Below are 19,751 nucleotides of genomic sequence, written 5' to 3'. Positions count from 1 at the left end.
CACCGTGCTGCAGTATGGTGTACTAAATGTAAATCATTTAAATTTAATGAAAAAGGTACAGCATTTATTGTAATCCTAAGTCAAATGTTAATAATGAGGGCAGTGCCATGGAAGTTCTGTTTGAGATTTGCCCTTTTAGAGGATGGCTGTAGGAACAAGTCTTCCATGAAGGCTATGTCTACAGGAGATGCCAGCTGACGCACCACCTCGAGTGTTGCTGAACTGGAGGAAGAGTTGGCTGGCTTGCGTTGTAATACAGAATTTGAGAACTGGCCCAGGTGTTCTTTAGAGAGACAGTGTACACCTCTAAGTGATGTGGGAGGAGACTCCAGACCAGACAGGTAGAGGTAGGTGGGTCACGGTTACAAGGTGCAAGACAATGGGTGTACACTGTCTTGGGGAATCAACTCCAGAATTGTAAGAGTCAAACATTTTCAGGTCCTTGAGGAACTGGACAGTGATTCTGGAGATTCTGAGGTGGTAGGCAGGCATGAGGAGCCCCAATGGGCCACCTCGAAACGAGTTCCCAAAAAGAGAGAGGTAGTGATAATTGGCGACTCAGTCCTTAGTGCGATTGAAGCACAGGTTTGCTCCAGAGGCAGAGACCCTTGCATGGCGTGCTGCCTTCAGAGTGCACAGGCAAGAGGCCTCCCTGGAAGGGTTGATTGGAATGATCGGGGGTAGATCCAATTGTGGCTTGTCCATGTTAGGATAAATGGCATACATAATGGCAGTCTTTCAGTTTTGCAAATGTAAAGAGTTAGGTGCCAGGCTGTGGAGATGAACTGACAAGGTAATGTCCAAAGTTCTACCTGTGCCATGTGCCAGTCCAGGGAAGACTGAGGAGATCAGAAGGCTTAATGCTTGGCTCAAATCTTGGTGGAGGGTAGAAGGGTTTAGGCATTGGGACTTCTTAAAATGTAAGTAAAATATAGGTAAAATGAGTAATGCTTTAAAAATAGTTTACCTTAATGTTGAAAGTATCAAAAGTAAAATATACATTGCTTATGAAGGAAATCAGAATAGAAAAAGATTAACTTTAAATGAGTTCATCAAGAACACCTTGACACAGTTGGAAACTTATTATGGGTAAATATCACATAAACATTGGGAATTTTTTCTACATCCAGAGAAGCATAGATACATGGAATAAGTTATGAATAAGTGTGGTAGATGGTAGGACTTTATGGACTTAATGTTATTTTAGAAGACTTAAGCAGATAGGATTAGTTTTGTTGGACTGATTAGCCTGTTCTCATCTAGATTGTTCTAATGATCTAATTACTGCAATACTGCACACAAGGAGCTAGTGATTATTGCAACAGCTCTAAGTGTAAGGCAATTGCTTACACTTTACTATTGATAAGTTGAAACAGTATGACCTGGTGGTATAGTGAACTGTATTGTACTGGTCTGGTTTCGCTAAGATTCACACCGTCAATATGACGCTGATTTATTTATATTTGTAGAGGAGGAGATCTCAGTGACACCCCCAGCCTTGGTCCGACCCGTACACACTCAAAAACAGAGACAAAATAAAGCACACTGGGAACTAACAACAATTAAGAGTATAATGAAATTAAATAGTATAAATGAAAACAATAATACCACCCCTGTACCCCTACGCCGATATTACATTAAACATATAAACACAAACCACTCCACAAAGCAAAGTTCATGGAAACAACACCGGAAGCAAGGCAAGATGACGATTGCGAGTCCAAAGATCTGCACGCTGAAAGGGAATGAAAAAACAGGCTTACTCGTAGACACTGTAAGGGTGAAGATGGATGGATGGTTCAGGAGAGCTCCTTTTCTTGCAGAGAAGCCAATGAATCCACAAACAGCCCTCAGCACACAAGTAGACAGAAGACGATCCAGACCCCAACAACGACACAATCCAGGACACAAAAACTAAATACGGCTTAATCAACAGGAGGCAGTCCCGACAGGTAAACAGAACACAAAATACAATAACAAAAAAAAAAAAAAAACACCTCTTTTCTCCCTTGGACACCTGCCCTCATTTTAAACCCCTCTGATCACCTTTGACCCCAACAGCCCCTGCAGGGACTTCTGGGAAATGCAGTTTTAACTAATAGTAGCACTGCTACAATCCCCAACCCCAGGCCGTGGTGTACGGCTGAACCAAGGCTTGAGGTTTGCAATGTTCACGGTGTCTACTTTCTTAGTCCCTGGCAATCCCCACTCTACAGCGTAGGTCACCGGACCCTTCCTTTGGACCACAGTTGCTGGGCCGAACCACTTCGGAGCCAGTTTAGCCATAAACTTGATACTTTGGAGAGGGGATGAGTCCTGATCCAGACTTTCTCCCCAACCGAGAATTGTACAAGCTTGTGTGTCTGGTTGTACGATTGAGACTGTCTGGTCTGGGACCTCACCATCCTCTTCTTTAACCGTTGTGTGATTTGTTGTAAAGTTTGTAAGTTATCATGTATTGATGTGTCAGGTTTGGGTGAATTGTGATCAGTTATTCTTTCCAGTTGACCATCTAGTTGTCTGCCTAAAGCTAACAATGCAGGGGTTTCACCTGTAACCTCATGCACTGCTGTGTTCAATGTGAACCTTAGCTCAGGCAGCCACTTTGTCCAATCCTGATGGTGGTCTCCGATGAAGGATGCTATCATTGTCTTCAGGGTCCGGTTCACCCGCTCAGTGCGATTAGATTGGGGATGGTACGCTGTTGTCTTCCGGTGAACCACCTAACATTGCTTCCAAAATTCTTCTGCCTCTGAGCCGGTAAACTGCGGGCCCTGGTCTGTGATGATGTTCTTTGACACCCCCCCATCGGGTAAAGATCTCATTCTTCAGGGTGGAACATATCTTATTGGCTGTGGTGTTAGCCATAGGGAATAGCTCCACCCATCGGGTAAAATAGTCCACAACCACCATCAGGTAGGTCTTCCGGTCCTTACTGGCAGGAAACGGTCCCATTAGGTCCATGCCTAGGCTCTCCCCCGGGGTAGTGATGGTTACTGGCTGAAGCTGTCCCGAGGGGACACCAGGTGGCGTTTTGTATCGCTGACAGGTGGTACAAGTCTGGACATGGGATCAGATGTCTTTGCGCATCGTCGGCCACCATGCCACCTCCAGGATTTTAAACAGAGTCTTTGTATGTCCAAGGTGACCACCGACCGGGCTATCATGGTAATACTGTAGGAACTTGTAGGGCACATATGTCTCGGGCACTACCAACTGATAATGGTAACCACAATCTTTCGTTGGAACACAGCGATAGAGTGCCCCTTGAAGTTCCCTATAATGTATGCGGTCAGGCCTCCCCACTGGGCCCTCTCTCAACCCCTGACATACAGGACTGGCTGCTTGAGTCTGAACGATTTCCTGCATGTTCAGGGGAGGATCAGGCCAAGGGTTAGAGACTGATACCGCACATACCACCGGTGCAGGCTTGTGAACCCATGATAATGCATCGGGCACAACATTAGCACAGCCCTTCCGATAGCACACCTTGAATGTGAACTGTTGGAGGCACAATATCCACTTGGTTAACCTAGACGTGGTCTTCGGGCAATTGAATGCCCAGGTCAGAGCCCTATGGTCAGTGTAGATTTCAAATGAAGTTCCCTCCAGAAAGTGATGCCACTTCTCCACGGCCCACACGACAGCGAGGCATTCCTTCTCGGTGGTGGAATAATTATACTCGGCACCCTTTAGTGACCGTGAGGCATAAGCCACCACCCTCTCCTATCCTTGATTTGTTTGAGAGAGAACGGCGCCGAGCCCGAGGTCACTCGTGTCAGTGTGGACCTGAAAGGTTAATAATAGATCCGGTTGTGCCAGGACTACTGGTGCTGTCATGCCTATTTGAGTCTTTCAAAGGAGTCCTGGCACGCTGGCGTCCACTCCCAAGGGGATCCCTTCCTCATCAGCTGGAACAATGGGGCAGCGATGTTGGCAAACCTGTGGACAAATTTGTGGAATCACCCAGCCATCCCCAGGAAGCGTTGGAGACCTTTTACCTCCTGGGGCGCTGGATAGTCGAAGATGGACTTAATTTTCTTTGGGTCCACCTGGACCCCGTCTACCGACACCACATGGCCGAGGAAGGTCAGATGGTCTTGTGGAAATCTACACTTCTTGGTGTTGAGTGTAAGATGAGCCTTATGGAGTCACTGGAAGATGTGGTCAAAGTCCTTTAGATCTTGTTGGACAGATGGGGAGAATACAGTGATGTCATCTATGTAAACAAAGCAGGTCTTCCCAATGAGCCCTTGGGGGACCCACTCCATTAGCCGTTGGAATGATGCCCCTGCATTTGTAAGTCCAAAGGGCATCACTCGAAACTGGAACAGCCCCTCTGGGGTGATGACGGTGGTCTTCTCCATGCTACTCTTACCCATGCTCACCTGCCAATACCCGGACTTCAAATCTAGGGAGCTGAACACCGCTGCCCCATGCAAAGACTCCAAGATGTCATGAACGAGTGGCATGGGGTAAGCATCATTCAAAGTCTTCTTGTTCAGCTCCCGATAGTCCACATAGACTCGGTAAGTCCCGTCGGCCTTTTGAATGAGCACCGCAGGGCTAACCCACGGCGAGGTGGAAGGCTCGATGACCCCATCCGCCAACATCTGGTCAATGTACTCCTTGATTAATCCTCTTTTCAGAGGTGACACTCTGTAGGCTCTGTGTGAAACCAGGATGGGGTCAATTGTGTGAATGTGGTGACACACCACCTCAGTCCGACCCAATTTGTCCGTCCAAATAGAGCGCCACCTCCTAAGCAGTGGCTGAACGAACCCCGGCTGTTCAAGAATTGCCTTCTCTACTGGGCTGGGCTCGTCCACCAACTGCTTGAGGTAATAATACAAGTTAGGCCAAACCACATTACTTTGAGCCTTCAACCCAAAACGATGGACCTCACCCCCCGGCAACTCGTACTCCAGCCGTGACAGGTGGATGGTAAAACCTACCGACATAAGAGAGTCCATACCTAGTAATAAGGGCATTGACAGGTGGTCATCTTCCAGGATGTAAACTTCTGTCTCCCGGTGAGTCTCATGTAAGCAGAGATTCATAGGAGCCCTGCCCTTTGCCCTGTGTGCCCTTCCATCCGTGAGAAAGAATTTTACTTTTGCACTTTTCCTTAACTGCTCATGAGGCACTTTAAGCTTTTCCCACAAGTTGTATTTCATAAGGGTATAAGTGCTCCCTGTATCTACGACCGCCTCTCCAGTGACTCCTCGCAGTTGTGTTGGCACCACTAAGAGGGGCAAGGTGGCTTGCACCAAGGTGAGATCGGCACGGGGATCCACTGGGGCTTTTCCTCTTGGTTTGGGACAGGGGACTTCTCGAGACGTGGGACCCTTTCGAGACCCACTAATCCCGATAGCCGCCCAGTCCTTTTCCACACGGGACCCCACCTTCACCAACTCATCTACCGATTTCACGACCCCCCGCAGAGTAGCTGCCACCCAAGGGTCACATGCATCAAGGACCCGTCACAATATCTCTTCCTCACGCATGTCAGATCGCCACTTCAGGCACAATGCACGGAATTGAAAGACAAAGTCCCTGAGACTCTGCGATGGCTTTTGCACAAAGGTGAAAAGCCGAAGCTTTACTTCCAACAGCGGCTGGTATTCATCTGAGAGGAATGCTTTCAGAAAGGCTGCGCTAAACTCTGCCCACTTGTGCCACCAAGAATGCGCCGGACCGCTGAGTGCCGTGTTCAGGAATCCCCGCAGCTCAGCTCCACTCAGAAGATGCAGCTCCATGAACAAGTCGACCTCCTCTACAAAGTCGACAATGCCCGTGGGTGCACACTGAGGGGCCAGCTTAGGAAACTCCATCCGCAGCACCGCAATGGACAAGGACAACTGTCCCCAGTTGTTCCCCACTTCCGTTACAGGAGTCGACTGCCCTAGTGGCTCCGAGATGGCATGCCAGCTTTCCTGCACCTGCCTCCTGATCTCCTCTCTCATATTTGCTTCCAGGTGCTGCAAACACTGCGCGAATAACTGCTCAAGACGCTGCACCCTTACAACCGCCTCGCCGGAAACTCGGGCGGCCGTGGCATCGATGAGGTCGTGGACAGTTTCATCCCGATTGAGAAAACTATGGACGATGTCGTCCACCCGCATCTCTAGCTGTTCCAGGCACAGTGTTAGGTCTTGCAGAATCCGTCCCTCGCAGGTCTCGGGCTGCTCTGGACTGGAGTCACACAGGGTATCCAGCAGGCTCAACTCCTCCTCGAGAGGGGCTTTTACCATTACGTGATGTGGCCTAGGCGTCGGACGCATATTAACCAGTGGCCCACTCAGTTCAAGCTCCTTGCCCTGCACTGCGCTTTCAACAGACATGACTTCTGTATGGGTGCAAGCAAAGTTAAACTAGAAGGGAACGTAAAAAAAAAACAGGCTCCTACCAAGCTCGCCAAAAACTGTATCGGTCTGGTGCCGCTAAGATTCACACTGTCAATATGACGGTGATGAGCCTTGTCCCGACCCGCACACACTCAAAAACAGAGACAAAATAAAGCACACTGGGAACTAACAACAATTAAGAATATAATGAAATTAAATAATATAAATGAAAACAATAATACCACCCCTGTACCCTACGGCGATATTACATTAAACATATAAACACAAACAACTCCACACAGCAAAGTCCATACAAACAACACTGGAAGCAAGGCAAGATGACAATTGTGAGTCCAAAGATCTGCATGCTGAAAAGGAATGAAAAAGCAGGCCTACTCATAGACACTGTAAGGGTGAAGATGTATGGATGGTTCAGGAGCGCACCTTTTCTTGCGGAGAAGCCAATGAATCCACAAACAGCCCTCAGCACACAAGTAGACAGAAGACGATCCAGACCCCAACAATGACACAATCCAGGACACAAAAACTAAATACGGCTTAATCAACAGGAGGCAGTCCCGACAGGTAAACGGAACACAAAATACAACAACAAAAAAAAAAACACACGTTTTTTTCTCCCTTGGACACCTGCCCTCATTTTAAACCCCTCTGATCACCTTTGACTCCAACAGCCCCTGCAGGGACTTCTGGGAAATGCAGTTTTAACTAATAGTAGCACTGCTACAGTACTAATGCCTCAGATCTTCAGGGGCTTGTCTTGGGGATGGAAACCAGGTACACTAAACAGGTATACTAAACAGGTACACTAAAAAGATTTTCTTAATTACAAGCACCAAAAGTTGTTCATACATCACTTCATACTGCTTTTTTGCTATGGCGGTTCGTACATAACTTCGTACTTCTTTGCTAGGCGAGTCATGGATTAAAACAGACTGTCAAATTCTGCAGAATCTTTATTTAGAATACACTACATCTTTGCGTGTATTTGGGCTTCTAATGATGTAATTTTGTATACCCTACATAGCATTATTTTTGTCCCAGAGAAATAAGCCAAAAATATTGAATTTTTTTCAACAAGAATTATGTTTTAAAGTGTGTAACAGGAGCATGTAAATACCAAAACGTCAACATACATACAGTAGAAAAGGTATGTCAAGTGTCCACTGCTGTCTTGATGCTGATAGAGTACATGTCCTGCGTGTGATATGCACAGCCTGGTATTGTAATCAGGAAAGTAGAACTGTGTTTCTTTGTGCACTTATATTTTTTATGTTACTTTCACACAAAAGGGTAGAATAGTAGTGCCTGACCTGCATGATACAGTCACTCCTTCTGTTATTGTAGTCTACCACAGTGCAAGGTGTAGTGACTTCCAGATTTTCCCTTAAATGAACATTGACAGTTGCCATTATTATGAACAGAGCTTAGGAGGCTAATGTTTTACTTGTCCTTTTCACTCGATCACTATTACTTTGCCTTTTTGCTGCAGCTGCTGTTGCACCATTCTGAAGCTTCATGCAACCAAGTTCACCAGGCCTGTCATGGCAGTTTGCTGGTACAATGTCGTATCGTGCATGAGTTTCGCTTTACGTGTCAATGTCTGATGACCAATTCACATTGTCATCACTATCACTTAATTCAAGCACTGGTCCAGTTTTAGTTCATCCTAAAACTGGCTTTATTGCATTTTGTTTGGAATTGTGTTTTTAGTTGGAGGTGCCATCCCCCCAATGAATATTGATGAGTTAACTTAAGAGTGACAAAACACATAGAAATAGTCATGATTTATTGATGTATTTTATTTCATCCACAAGATGGCAGCCAAATACTGTCCCGAGCATTTTTCAGATTACAAAATGTAAAGCTGGTCATTACACGTCATCCTGATTGTGGCTTATGGTTAACTATAACTGCATAGAATTTCAAGCCCAAGTCATGCTGTGGGTTAACTCCAAGAAGCTGTCAAACCTGCTCATATTACTGGGCCTTCAGGTTACATCTTCTGGTTAACAGTAGAATCCCTAAAGCCTGCAAAAATATTTGTAATGCCAAGCCACCTTAATTTTACTCACAGCTCCTCATCAGTGCAGCAACTGCTCACTGATAAGGGCCTCTAACAAATGGCAGGTGAAGAGAGGGGCGGAGCTGTCAACTGATCACCACCTGGTGGTGAGTAGGCTTCGATGGTGGGGGAGGATGCCGGTCAGGCCTGGTAGGCCCAAACATGTTGTGAAGGTCTGCTGGGAACGTCTGGCAGAGTCCCCTGTCAGAAGTAGCTTCAACTCCCACCTCCGGCAGAACTTCGACCACATGGGGGACATTGAGTCTGAATGGGCCATGTTCCGTGCCTCTATTGTTGAGGTGGCTGACCGGAGCTGTGGCCATAAGGTGGTCGGTGCCTGTCGTGGCGGCAATCCCTGAACCTGTTGGTGGACACCGGCAGTGAGGGATGCCGTCAAGCTGAAGAAGGAGTCCTACAGGACCTTTTTGTCCTGTGGGACTCTGGAGGCAGCTGATAGGTACTGGCAGGCCAAGCGGAAAGCGGCTTTGGTGGTTGCTGAGGCAAAAACTTGGGCATGGGAGGAGTTTGGGGAGGCCATGGATAATGACTTTCGGATGGCTTTTAGGAGCTTCTGGTCCACTATCCGGCGTCTCAGGAGGGGAAGCAGTGCAGTGGCAACACTATATGTGGTGGGGATGGTGCACTGCTAACCTCGACTTGGGACGTTGTGGGTCGGTGGGGGGAATACTTTGAAGAACTCCTCAATCCCACTAACATGCCTTCCAATTAGGAAGCAGAACCTGGGGACTCGGAAATGGGCTCCCCCATCTCTGGGACTGAGATCACCGAGTTGGTCAAAAAAGTCCTTGGTGGCAGGGCCCCGGGGGTGGATGAGATACGCCCAGAGTTCCTCAAGACTCTGGATGTTGTAGGACTGTCTTGGTTGACACGCCTCTGCAACATCGCATGGACATCAGGGACAGTGTCTCTGGATTAGCAGACTGGGGTGGCGGTCCCCCTCTTTAAGAAGGGGGACCGGAGGGTGTGTTCCAACTACAGAGGGATCACACTCCTCAGCCTCCTTGGAAAAGTCTGTTCGGGGGTCCTGTAGAGGAGGGTCCGTTGGATAGTCGAACCTCGGATTCAGGAGGAACAGTGTGGTTTTCGTCCTGGTCGTGGAACAGTGGACCAGCTTTACACCCTTAGCAGGGTCCTGGAGGGTGCTTGGGAGTTTGCCCAACCAGTCTACATGTGTTTTGTGGAATTGGAAAAGGCGTTCGACCGTGTCCCTCGGGGAATCCTGTGGGGGGTACTTAGAGAGTATGGGGTACCGGACCCCCTGATAAGGGCTGTTCGGTCCCTGTACGATCGGTGTCAGAACTTGGTCCGCATTTCCGGCAGTAAGTCGAACCCATTTCCAGTGAGAGATGGACTCTGCTAGGGCTGCCCTTTGTCACCAATTCTGTTCATAACTTTTATGGACAGAATTTCTAGGCGCAGCCAGGGCGTTGAGGGTGTCCAGTTTGGTGGACTCAGAATTGGGTCACTGCTTTTTGCAGATGATGTTGTCCTTTTTGCTTCATCAGGCCGTGATCTTCAGCTCTCTCAGGATAGGTTCGCAGCTGAGTGTGAAGCGGCTGGGATGGGAATCAGGACCTCCAAATCAGAGACCATGGTCCTCAGCCGGAAAAGGGTAGAGTGTCCTCTCAGGGTTGGAAGCGAGATCCTGCCCCAAGTGGAGGAGTTCAGGTATCTCGAGATCTTGTTCACGAGTGAGGGAAGAATGGAGCGTGAGATCGACAGGTGAATCGGTGCGGCATCCGCAGTGATGTGGGCTCTGCATCGGTCTGTTGTGGTGAAAAAGGAGCTGAGCCGCAAGGAAAAGCTCTCAATTTACCAGTCGATCTACGTTCCTACCCTCACCTATGGTCATGAGCTATGGGTAGTGACTGAAAGAACAAGATCGCGAATACAAGTGGCTGAAATGAGTTTCCTCCATAGGGTGTCTGGGCTTTCCCTTAAAGATAGGGTGAGAAGCTCAGTCATCCGGGAAGGGCTCAGAGTCAGATGAGGTGGCTCGGCATCTGATCAGGATGCCTCCTGGACACCTCCCTGGTGAGGTGTTCCAGGCACGTCTAACCGGAAGGAGGCCCCGGGGAAGACCCAGGACACGCTGGAGGGACTATATCTCTCAGCTGGCCTGGGAACACCTTGGGATTCTCCCAGAAGAGCTAGAAGAAGTGGCCGGGGAGAGGGAAGTCTGGGTATCTCTGCTCAAGCTACTGCCCCCACGACCCGATCTCGGATAAGCGGAAGAGAATGGATGGATGGATGGTTCAGTTGCGATGTTGTGTTCAGCAATTTCCGTCTGGCGTGGCACGGCTGAAAAGAAATCTGAGTTCCTCCTGATCAGTGCTAGGTGTCCGTGAAATCATCACCAATAGTACCCTCTGCCTGAGAGACTGCTGATGTGGCTAACATCTTGTGTGGTTTGTACCACCCTTTCAAAAGATTTAACATGTAAGATTTCTATGAGCTTTTGTCGGACGAGTATTCTGAACTTGTAATTTACAGGACTTATACACTCATCCACTACCATTGGATTCAACCGTTTATGAGGGTTAGACAGGATCACACCAGGACCTGATCGTCCTTTTTGAATTTGCAAAGTTTGATTTTCTTGTCATAAATACATTTTTGCACCTTCTGTTAATTCTGCTGAGGCTCTGCTGCAATAGAGGACAATTTAAAAGTCTGCTCTTGGAGTGAAACAACCTGAAAGACAAATCTCACCCTGTGAGTTGCACTGTGAAGCCCTGTTCATTCCACCCAAAAAATATCCAACACCCCTTGTGGTCGGTGGCCAAATAACAATTCAAAAGGACTCAAGTCAGCGGATGTCTGGGCGGAATCCTGAATAGCAAACAGGAAGAAGAGCAACACGGTATCCCAGAAGGTTGACAGTCATCATGTGCCACCCGCCAGATCATCAGTTTTAGAGTTTTGTTAAATTGTTCTGTCAAGTCATTCATTTGTGGGTATGTAAAGAGTGGTGCTCCATTGTTTAACTGCAAGGTTCTCGCATATCTGCTTTATGATGTAAGAATAGAAGGGTGTACTATGGCCAGTTAAAATTAATGCCAATATGTGTGAATATTTCTGAAAGAGTCTTATCAATAGCTTGGGCACTGGCCTTCTGCAGAACAGCCACCTCTGGGTACCTTGTTGCATAATCAACCAACACGAGTATGTATTTATAACCATTTTTCTTCTTGGGAAGTGGGCCAACAATGTCTGACTCAAGGGGACATCCAAAATAGGCATTGGTGAGAGGGGAGCCTTAGTGGGTCTAAGCGCGGAAACAACTTGACAGACGGGTCGAGACTTACAAAACTGTTCCACTTCTTGGGCCATATTAAGCAAATAAGGGTGTTTTGAAATGAGATCCCTGGTCTTCTCCATGCCATGTTGACCCCTCGAGACATGAGGAAACCATCTCTCTATGCTTTCTTGGGACCACTACTACTCAATCAGCCCTTGCCTTATGCAATCAGAAATCACCTGATATAAGAAAACATCTGTAATCTTCCGGGCCCGACACAGCACCCCACTCTTCTCCAGCTGTCATTTCTCTGGGGCCTGTTGTCTTGCCTGTGGAGGTTGAAGGTATGGGTGCCTGATGTGAAGAGTCCTCCAACTATACTGGATCCTCAGGCGAGGAGTTGACCCCTATCTTACTGGACATATTAGGGCCAACTAGGGGGCTCCGCCCCCTGCTCGCTTCGCTCGCCAACCCCTGGCATTGGGGCATGACAAAGAGTGAGATGTATGAATTAGATATAGAATAGTGTGCAGGTTTGGATGATGCCTATATAAATCAAAAATAGAGTGTTTGGCATAGAGTAATGTTTTATTGGAATATTTCTTTGTATACAACATTAGTAGTAAAGATGGTGTCTTGTCTTTGAATGAGTCTTCCTTGGCATGGATCATTTATAACTTTAACTTTAACGTCAGATGAACGTTGAACACGTGAGAAGGCAACATAAAGTTGTCCATGTCCAAAAACGGGTTCAGAGAGGTAGATGCCAACCTTGTCCATGGGTTGTCCTTGTGATTTGTTGATGGTCATGACGAATGCAGGTTTAATGGGGAACTGTCGGCGTTTCAATGTAAAAGGTAAATCCAGGTCAGAACTCGTAAGGTCAATTCTAGGAATGAGAACAGTATTGTTAGCATGTGATTCTGTAAGAACTGTTGCTTGAATAACACCGTTTTTAAGGGTAAGGTTGTGTTGTGGTCATCCGTCTGGGTTAATAGTGTTCAAATATTCTAAGGGGAAATTCAGATGTTCATTGTCGTCATCAGAGTCAACTTTGTCAGAGCTTAGAAAGAGCCGTGTCTCTCCAGGAAGTAATGAAATGACCTGGTTATCATTGTGATTAACATGAATATTTTTTGGACATAATATAGTGCGTTTTGTTAACCACATATGCGAAAGCAGTATGGGCCATTGCCTTTTGGTGGCCTGATATGTACTTCGGTAGATGCAAAAGCAAATGAACTATTGTAGGATCTAATGCAGTTCATAAAGTTTTTACTTTCAGGCACATCGTTAGTTAGAAGCTTCTGTAGATATTCAGGATATGAATGTAAAGGAGGCAGTCTAATCTGCCCCTTTTGACAACAACGTGTAAATTCATTATTTGTATTGCCAGTTGTTTCTTCTGGGAAGTTAAGTGAATGACAATGATTGCAAATGAGATTCATTAATCCCAATGAATTTTCCTCAATAGTGGACTCATTATTGAAGGCGTTGTCAGCCAACTGGTGTAAGCGTTTAGCAGGTGTCTGGCGTTGATGTCCGCGACGGGCATGTTTTGCTTGTGGCGTTTGAGTGCCGCGTTGTTGCATGTCCCTTATTTGTGACGCGCTATTTTTGATTTTTTATTGATTCGCCTCCGCTTTGCCAAAAGTCCGTTTCAGTCTACGTCGTGCATTGTTTGTATCGAGCCTTGTCCGTTTTTGTATGTCGGTCAGTTGAGCTTTCTGCTTTTGGAGTATTGCTTGCTTATTTTCTGGCAGGTCATATGCGCGTTGTACACGTCTGCCTTCATTTATTCTGTCTCTTCGCTCCTTTTTTGTATGTCTCAGACGCGAGCTCTTTCTTTTGAAATCGTGCTTGTTTCGATGCAGTACTTTGAGACGCGCGCTGTATGCGTCTACGTTCATTGTGTCTGTCCATTTGGGCACGTCTCTGTAATGGGGTTACTTGAGCTTTGCGTTTTTTGATCCGAGACATTTTTTCTCCTGGAGTTTCCGAAGCGCGTTGTATGCGCCCCCGTGTATTTTGTTGTTTCATTCGTGTTCGTGTGTTTGGTCCCGTTATCCGATCCGAATCGTTTTGTACCCGTGACCGTGTATTCATGACTTCTTTGTTCCTCAGCGTGCGAAATATGAATAAGTAATAAGGAGGATCGCACTCACTGTTAATATGGAGCCTTTTCTGCAGTTGAACGGTTAATAGTGCTTTATTGTAAGGAGATCCACCTATGCTGCCTAGTGTGAAGGTGTTGAGATGACGTATGTTTAATATGGACGTTTCCTTTAGATATGTGGCTTTGGGTGTGACTTCTTATTGATGTGTGGGGGGGGGTGGGGGTGGGGGGGCTCGGGGGGGTGAGGATTGTTGTTGCGCGAGCGTCTTCTTTCTTTTTTGTGTTCCAGGGGCTTGTTGAATCCCCCTCGTGGTGTGTGTCCCGTCCGGTGCCTGTAGGGGGGGGGGGTGCCTTGCTGTTGTGCGCGAGCATCTTCTTTTTTTTTTGTGTGGTAGTTTCGTGTGCAATGGGTTTCGTGCGGCGCCTTTGTTTGACTAATTTTTTCTGTGCCTTTTCCTTTTTTCTGTTCTCGCGCCGCCTCATTTCTTTGACTCCTTTTTTCTTTGCTCACTCCTTTTTTCTGTGGTCTTGTCTGCCTCTTGCGGCCCCTCATCCGCTTCTCGCGGCCCCTCATTTCTTGGGGCGCCTGCGCAGTACATCTTTTTGCGGCTACGGCCCATGGCCGGATGTCCCTGCGTCCATCCGGTTTAGCATTCTCGGTTAGTAATATGGATCTGTAAGCCGCTTTGTCAATTGCGAGCCCCACCCTCTCGACTGCAGACTTTAATCCCTGCCTGCATTGATTAGAATTTCAGTGCACCCTGCAGCAGGGGGAGTTTTGGGGTCTCAAAAACCTCACATGGGATGCTCTTACTTTGGCATTGGGGCCACACATGATGTTTTCCACAGCTGGGGAACCTTCTGCAAATCCACAGAGAGAACAGGTGCTGAAAGATCCTCCACAACTGGCTGGCACATGTTTTTAGCACCCTGGCGCTGATTCCAACAAGCCCTGAAGCCTTGTTTATGCATTGTCTTCCCAGCTCTCTGCTCACTTGATCAACAGAGAAAGACAGTCCTGTAAGTGGAGTGGGGGCTGGAGATCACAGGTGTGATGTCATTGTAGGTGAAGGTCGTACAAGGTGCAGGTGGCAGTTCCGGAACCGTTTAGCTTACACACACAGGCTAGCAATGCTGTGGGAAGGGCCGTACTGACAAAAATGAGTCGAACCTGTTGAAGAACTGGTTCAGTTCATTACCTCTGTTCTTGTCCGCTGCCTCTGCAGGTTTTACAGCCTGCTTGTAGCCAGTGGTAGTCCTCATCAACTTCCTTCATGTTGCTTTGTTGTCTTAAGTTCTGACTGCACCTGCTTGATTTCATCTTGATTCTCTCCACACCCGAAGGCTGTCTTCTTCATATTCAGTAGGGCTTTCAAGTAATATTGATACATGGATTGTTGTTGGGAAAACAGCACACTGTTTTTGTGGGGACTGTGTTATTCACACAAAACTTGATGTAATCTGTGATACAGAGTCTCATTCTGCTAATGTTCTGGCTATGACTCACAAAGCATATTTAAGTCAGTGCTCTCAGAGGCATCCTTCAGAGCCTCCTCAGCCTCCTTTGTCTATTCCTGCACGGTCCTGGTGGTGGCTGGCAACCTCTGGACAGTGGGTTTATATGCAGGTATGAGCTGTACCAAATTATAATACGATCAGCTTAACGGTGACAAAGAAACAGAGTTATATGCCTCTTTAACATTAGCATATAACAAGTCCAGGGTCCTCTTCTACAGTTCACAAACTGGTAAAAATTGGTAAGGGTGGAGGAAAGTGAAACATGGTTAAAGTCCCTAGCAATTATGATGAAATACTGGGATGATCAGTAGTGAGTTTGTTATTACAGAGTATACTATATCTATTGCGATTACCATCTGAGGTGGGGAAATAAACATTCAGCACAATGGCATGTGATAACTCTGTTGAAGTATAATAATGTCGTAAGTCAAACGTGAGCAGCTCAGCATTTGGGTTGCATACCTATTCTGTAATTGCAGTATGTCAGAGGTTGCACCATTTTTTATTTACAAAAACAGCAAGTCTGCCTCATTTCTTCATTCCATTTTCCCTCCTGCTTCTGTCCATCCGCATGATTTTGAATCCATCCAGTTTAATCTCATTGTCTGGTATTTCAGCACTAAGCCATGTCTCAGTGAAGCATATGAGACTGCTAAGTTTGTATTCCCTTTGGCTTCTGATGAGTGCTCATCCATTTTATTGGCAGCAATCTTACTTTGCCCATGATAATAAAAGGCAGGTAGGGTCTGTACCTTCTTTGCTTGTTGCAGAGTCGGGCTCCTGCTCTCTTTCCCCGGCATCTACCTAGTAGCTCTGCTGGCAGCCTGGAGATTGACTCTGATGTTCTAGTAGACAGAGAGTCCAGGTACAGCATTTGCTGTCGTGTGTGAATAAATGTGAGTCCTTTCTCACATTTTATGTTATCCATAAAAGTAGTAAACAATATTATTTCAAACAACAATGATGACAAACACTGAGCTGCTGTTGTAGATGGCCACTTGTGGAAGTATAGTATATCTTTTAGTTACATACCATTATTAGCAGCTATGTGTTAAACATACAGTATACTGTAGATTTTATAAAATGTCAATTAGAAGTAAAACATTATTGTTTGTAGTCTTTCAGCTATAAACATTTATAATCCAGGATATCTTTTTTTTATTTCAGATGCCCGTAATTTGTTTTCCGAACATAGTGTTTAAGTGAACCAAAATCTAGTTTTCCAAGTTGTACAAATGATTAATTTATAGTGTGTTTCTGTCCTTTTTTATTAAAGGTTTTTGTTAAACCATTCTCTCATCTCTGGGTATAAGTTGTAGGATGTTTTTTTTCCCCCCTTTGCATGCTTAAAAGTTGACTGTTTTTCCTTGTGAAAAAGCTCTGGTGTGTCTATGAGATTAAACTACATACTGTATATTTAAAAAAATCTTCCTGTTGCTATCTTATCACATACCTTGACAATGTAGAAATTAGGGGGGTAGAGACATGCACTTATTACTTCTTTTTACTTAGGCACACTTTCATACCAACAGGAATATGGAATAACAGTATTAATACAGCTGAAGTGAAAACATTAATTACATCACAGGAAAGGAGTTTTAGTCTTTCACTTTTTTAAAAATGTTTCAAAGTGTGTAAGTATAGATTTGTGAAACTAATAAAGAAAAACATTATAAATTGCTTACTAACACCAAAACAGCATGAATTGTTTCAAGCACTGGTCTATAAAAATAGTCTTTTTGTGTTTGTCTTGTATCTTCCTTATCTGTGATTTAGAAAGGGAGTCCATAGTGAGTGAAGTTTTGACTTTAGAAGCTTGGAAAGATGACATGGTGCTTCCAACAGAAGGAACAGAGAGTGCACATGCAAATGGAATTGCTGTGAACAGGATATCAGTGTTTTCTACTGACATAATGGTATGTATAGCTATGGGTTAAAGTCAGGATGGGCAGATTTGAATTATTCTATATGTTTGTTTTTATATTGTAAAATAAGAATATCCTAATCAGTGCTTCTATTTTGTTGTAGTTGGATGTGTTCTATGCAATCTTAATTCCACTGCACTTTTGCTTCAACAGAAAACTATATAAAAAGTAATGAATTTATTCAGTTGTATTTTGCTTTGCCAACACCATACTAATAATTTGCCTAATGTTTCAAATTCATTTGTAAGAGAAGGTGGATTTCTTACATATGGAAAATTGATATGCTCATTCATATTTACAAAAGAAACAGGGATGCATTAGATTACTGTATGCTTCTTTTGAAACAATTAAGCATTTGGAGAAAGTTGTGAAGCTGACTGGAAAAGAGCTGGAGAAAAAAAATAATTTGGAATCAAGTAAGAGTTTACTGAATTTTATTGTTTCTTCAAAATTAGCAATCAATGTGCTATTGATTGTAAACAAAACCATAAAGAGAATAGGAAAAGATGTTGCATTCCATTTCTGTATCTGTAGGAAGACATTTAAAATTTTGCCATAATAAGTTTGTAGGTGAGGCTTAAGAAGTGTTAAGTGTGAGTTGTAATGCGTTGATGTGGGAAAAGGGCTAAAAATTATTAAACTGTACAGTGGGGTATAGTAAAGATGGAGCTTCATCCTATGTGCTATTTATGTTCATCTACATACGTTCAACATCTTTGCCATATTGATCCAATCACATTTCTCCCTAGCAATAAAAAATCTTGAAGAAAGCTTAAAATAAAATAAATGTGAAAGATTTTACATTTACACTGTACAACTCATCATTAGGTTAGAAAAAGTAAAATAAGAGTAGCAATTTATTGCAACAACATCTAGAAATTTACATTATGTAGTGCAGCAAGTAAAACTCAAAACTTCAAAAACCAATCTGTATGTCCTGCAACAACTCTGTTCAGTATAAGCATCCTTTGATACAAATCTCATGATGGGTTAGTGTACCTATAGTAGCTAGCTTCAAATCAAGTCTCAGTATACATTGATATATTTCTTATGTTTCAGACTTTTTGTTGATGTTAATTAAAGTCTTTTGCCCTGTATCCCTTTACAGTCATCCATCAGTACTGAGGTAGTAATTACTTGTACAATTGTACACTTTTGGACCTTTAATGATAGTTTGCCTCCTAACGTTTCTTATTGTGGGGTGACAAGATACTTTTCTGACAAAAACTAATAAATTTTAATATTATACATATTAAATACCACATTGTTATTAGAAGGATGTTTCCTCCTGTATTCTCAAAATTTTAACTTGTGTTTCAGTGACTGTAAGTAGTGCGCCATGTGTTAATGTGTCTCACAATGAACTGGAACATTGACCAGGATCCATTTTACTTGACATTGCCAGGATATCTTGCAATATACATAGAACAACATTCCTTGGGTTTCTAAAGTTGTTCTCTAGACATTTCAGTCAATCCATGTTTTCTTAAGTTACACTAACAGTCAAACCTGATTCTAATTATGAGGTAGTCATAGGCAGAACCAGGTGTACTAGTGCAGTAGCCAAAGTCAACAGAAGATTTCTGGTAACTCCTGAACGAAACTATAGGAAGAAGAAGGAATTTTAATTAGGATAATTAATTCTTTGTATATCTTCAGCAATGTCAGTAATTAATTAAATAATTGGTCAAGGCTCCCATTTTATTTATCATTCCTTTCTTTTTTGTAAGTGGTGCGCCTCCAGCCTTTAGACTTATGTCAGGCTAACTGAAGCACACTCATTTTAAGAAACAGAATAGTACAATGTATTGTATTATTATTATAGTAGTATGATAAACTGCATAAACAGTATATTGACATGGAATACTGAATGCAAGACTGGCACGAGAGACAAATAACTAACATAGAAGAGGTGGTCTGTTTATTTACTATTTAGAGTTCTAAACATACAGGTACAAATAAACAGTTTTATGATACCAAGTCTTTAAAGATGATGTCTGATGTTGTGTGGAGTTATTGCTGTTGTTGTGTGGTCCTTTATCCATGATGTGGTGTGATGCTGCTTCTCAGTCTTCTCAGATAGGGCTCAGTCACAAGCACAGGGCTTGACTTGGAAGAGTAGCTCTTAGTGCTAGGTTAGTGCACCTATCTCCAAGGCTCTATGGAGAGTAGCTTCAAGGGCAAAGAAAGTTTGTGAGATACAGAACCAGTGCAAGCTCATAGGCACATTAGTTTGATCATAAAGTTTACCACTTGTTGAGTTATAGCTCTTTGTTTGAACTTAGAGTTACCACCTTGACACCTAAGTGATGTCTCTGCAATGTTATTTGTTGGGATTGAACATGTTATAAGGTAAGGAGCAGAGGCTGCATTCCAAAGTGTTGTTATGATCTGCAGTTTAGCCATGTATTGTGGAATATAGGTTGGGGGAAGGTGCGGCTGGATTTTAGCATTCCAGGTTATTCTGCAATCTTAACTGCTACTAGAATACCTAGCAAAA

General features: G+C 44.5%; 1 protein-coding gene across 1 annotated transcript in view; it reads left to right on the top strand.

The window, feature by feature from the left end:
* Positions 1–19,751, top strand: part of LOC114658435 (brefeldin A-inhibited guanine nucleotide-exchange protein 2-like) — a 923,594-nt gene that overhangs the window by 168,708 nt on the left and 735,135 nt on the right. The window contains exon 7 of the mRNA XM_051932465.1: positions 17,103–17,242. Within this exon, the coding sequence (XP_051788425.1) occupies positions 17,103–17,242 (140 nt within the window). The remainder of the gene's footprint in view (positions 1–17,102; positions 17,243–19,751) is intronic.

The sequence above is a fragment of the Erpetoichthys calabaricus genome, chromosome 10, assembly GCF_900747795.2.
Source record: "Erpetoichthys calabaricus chromosome 10, fErpCal1.3, whole genome shotgun sequence".
In the NCBI taxonomy this organism is placed as follows: domain Eukaryota; kingdom Metazoa; phylum Chordata; class Cladistia; order Polypteriformes; family Polypteridae; genus Erpetoichthys; species Erpetoichthys calabaricus.
This window is presented reverse-complemented; position numbering and strand designations above follow the sequence as displayed.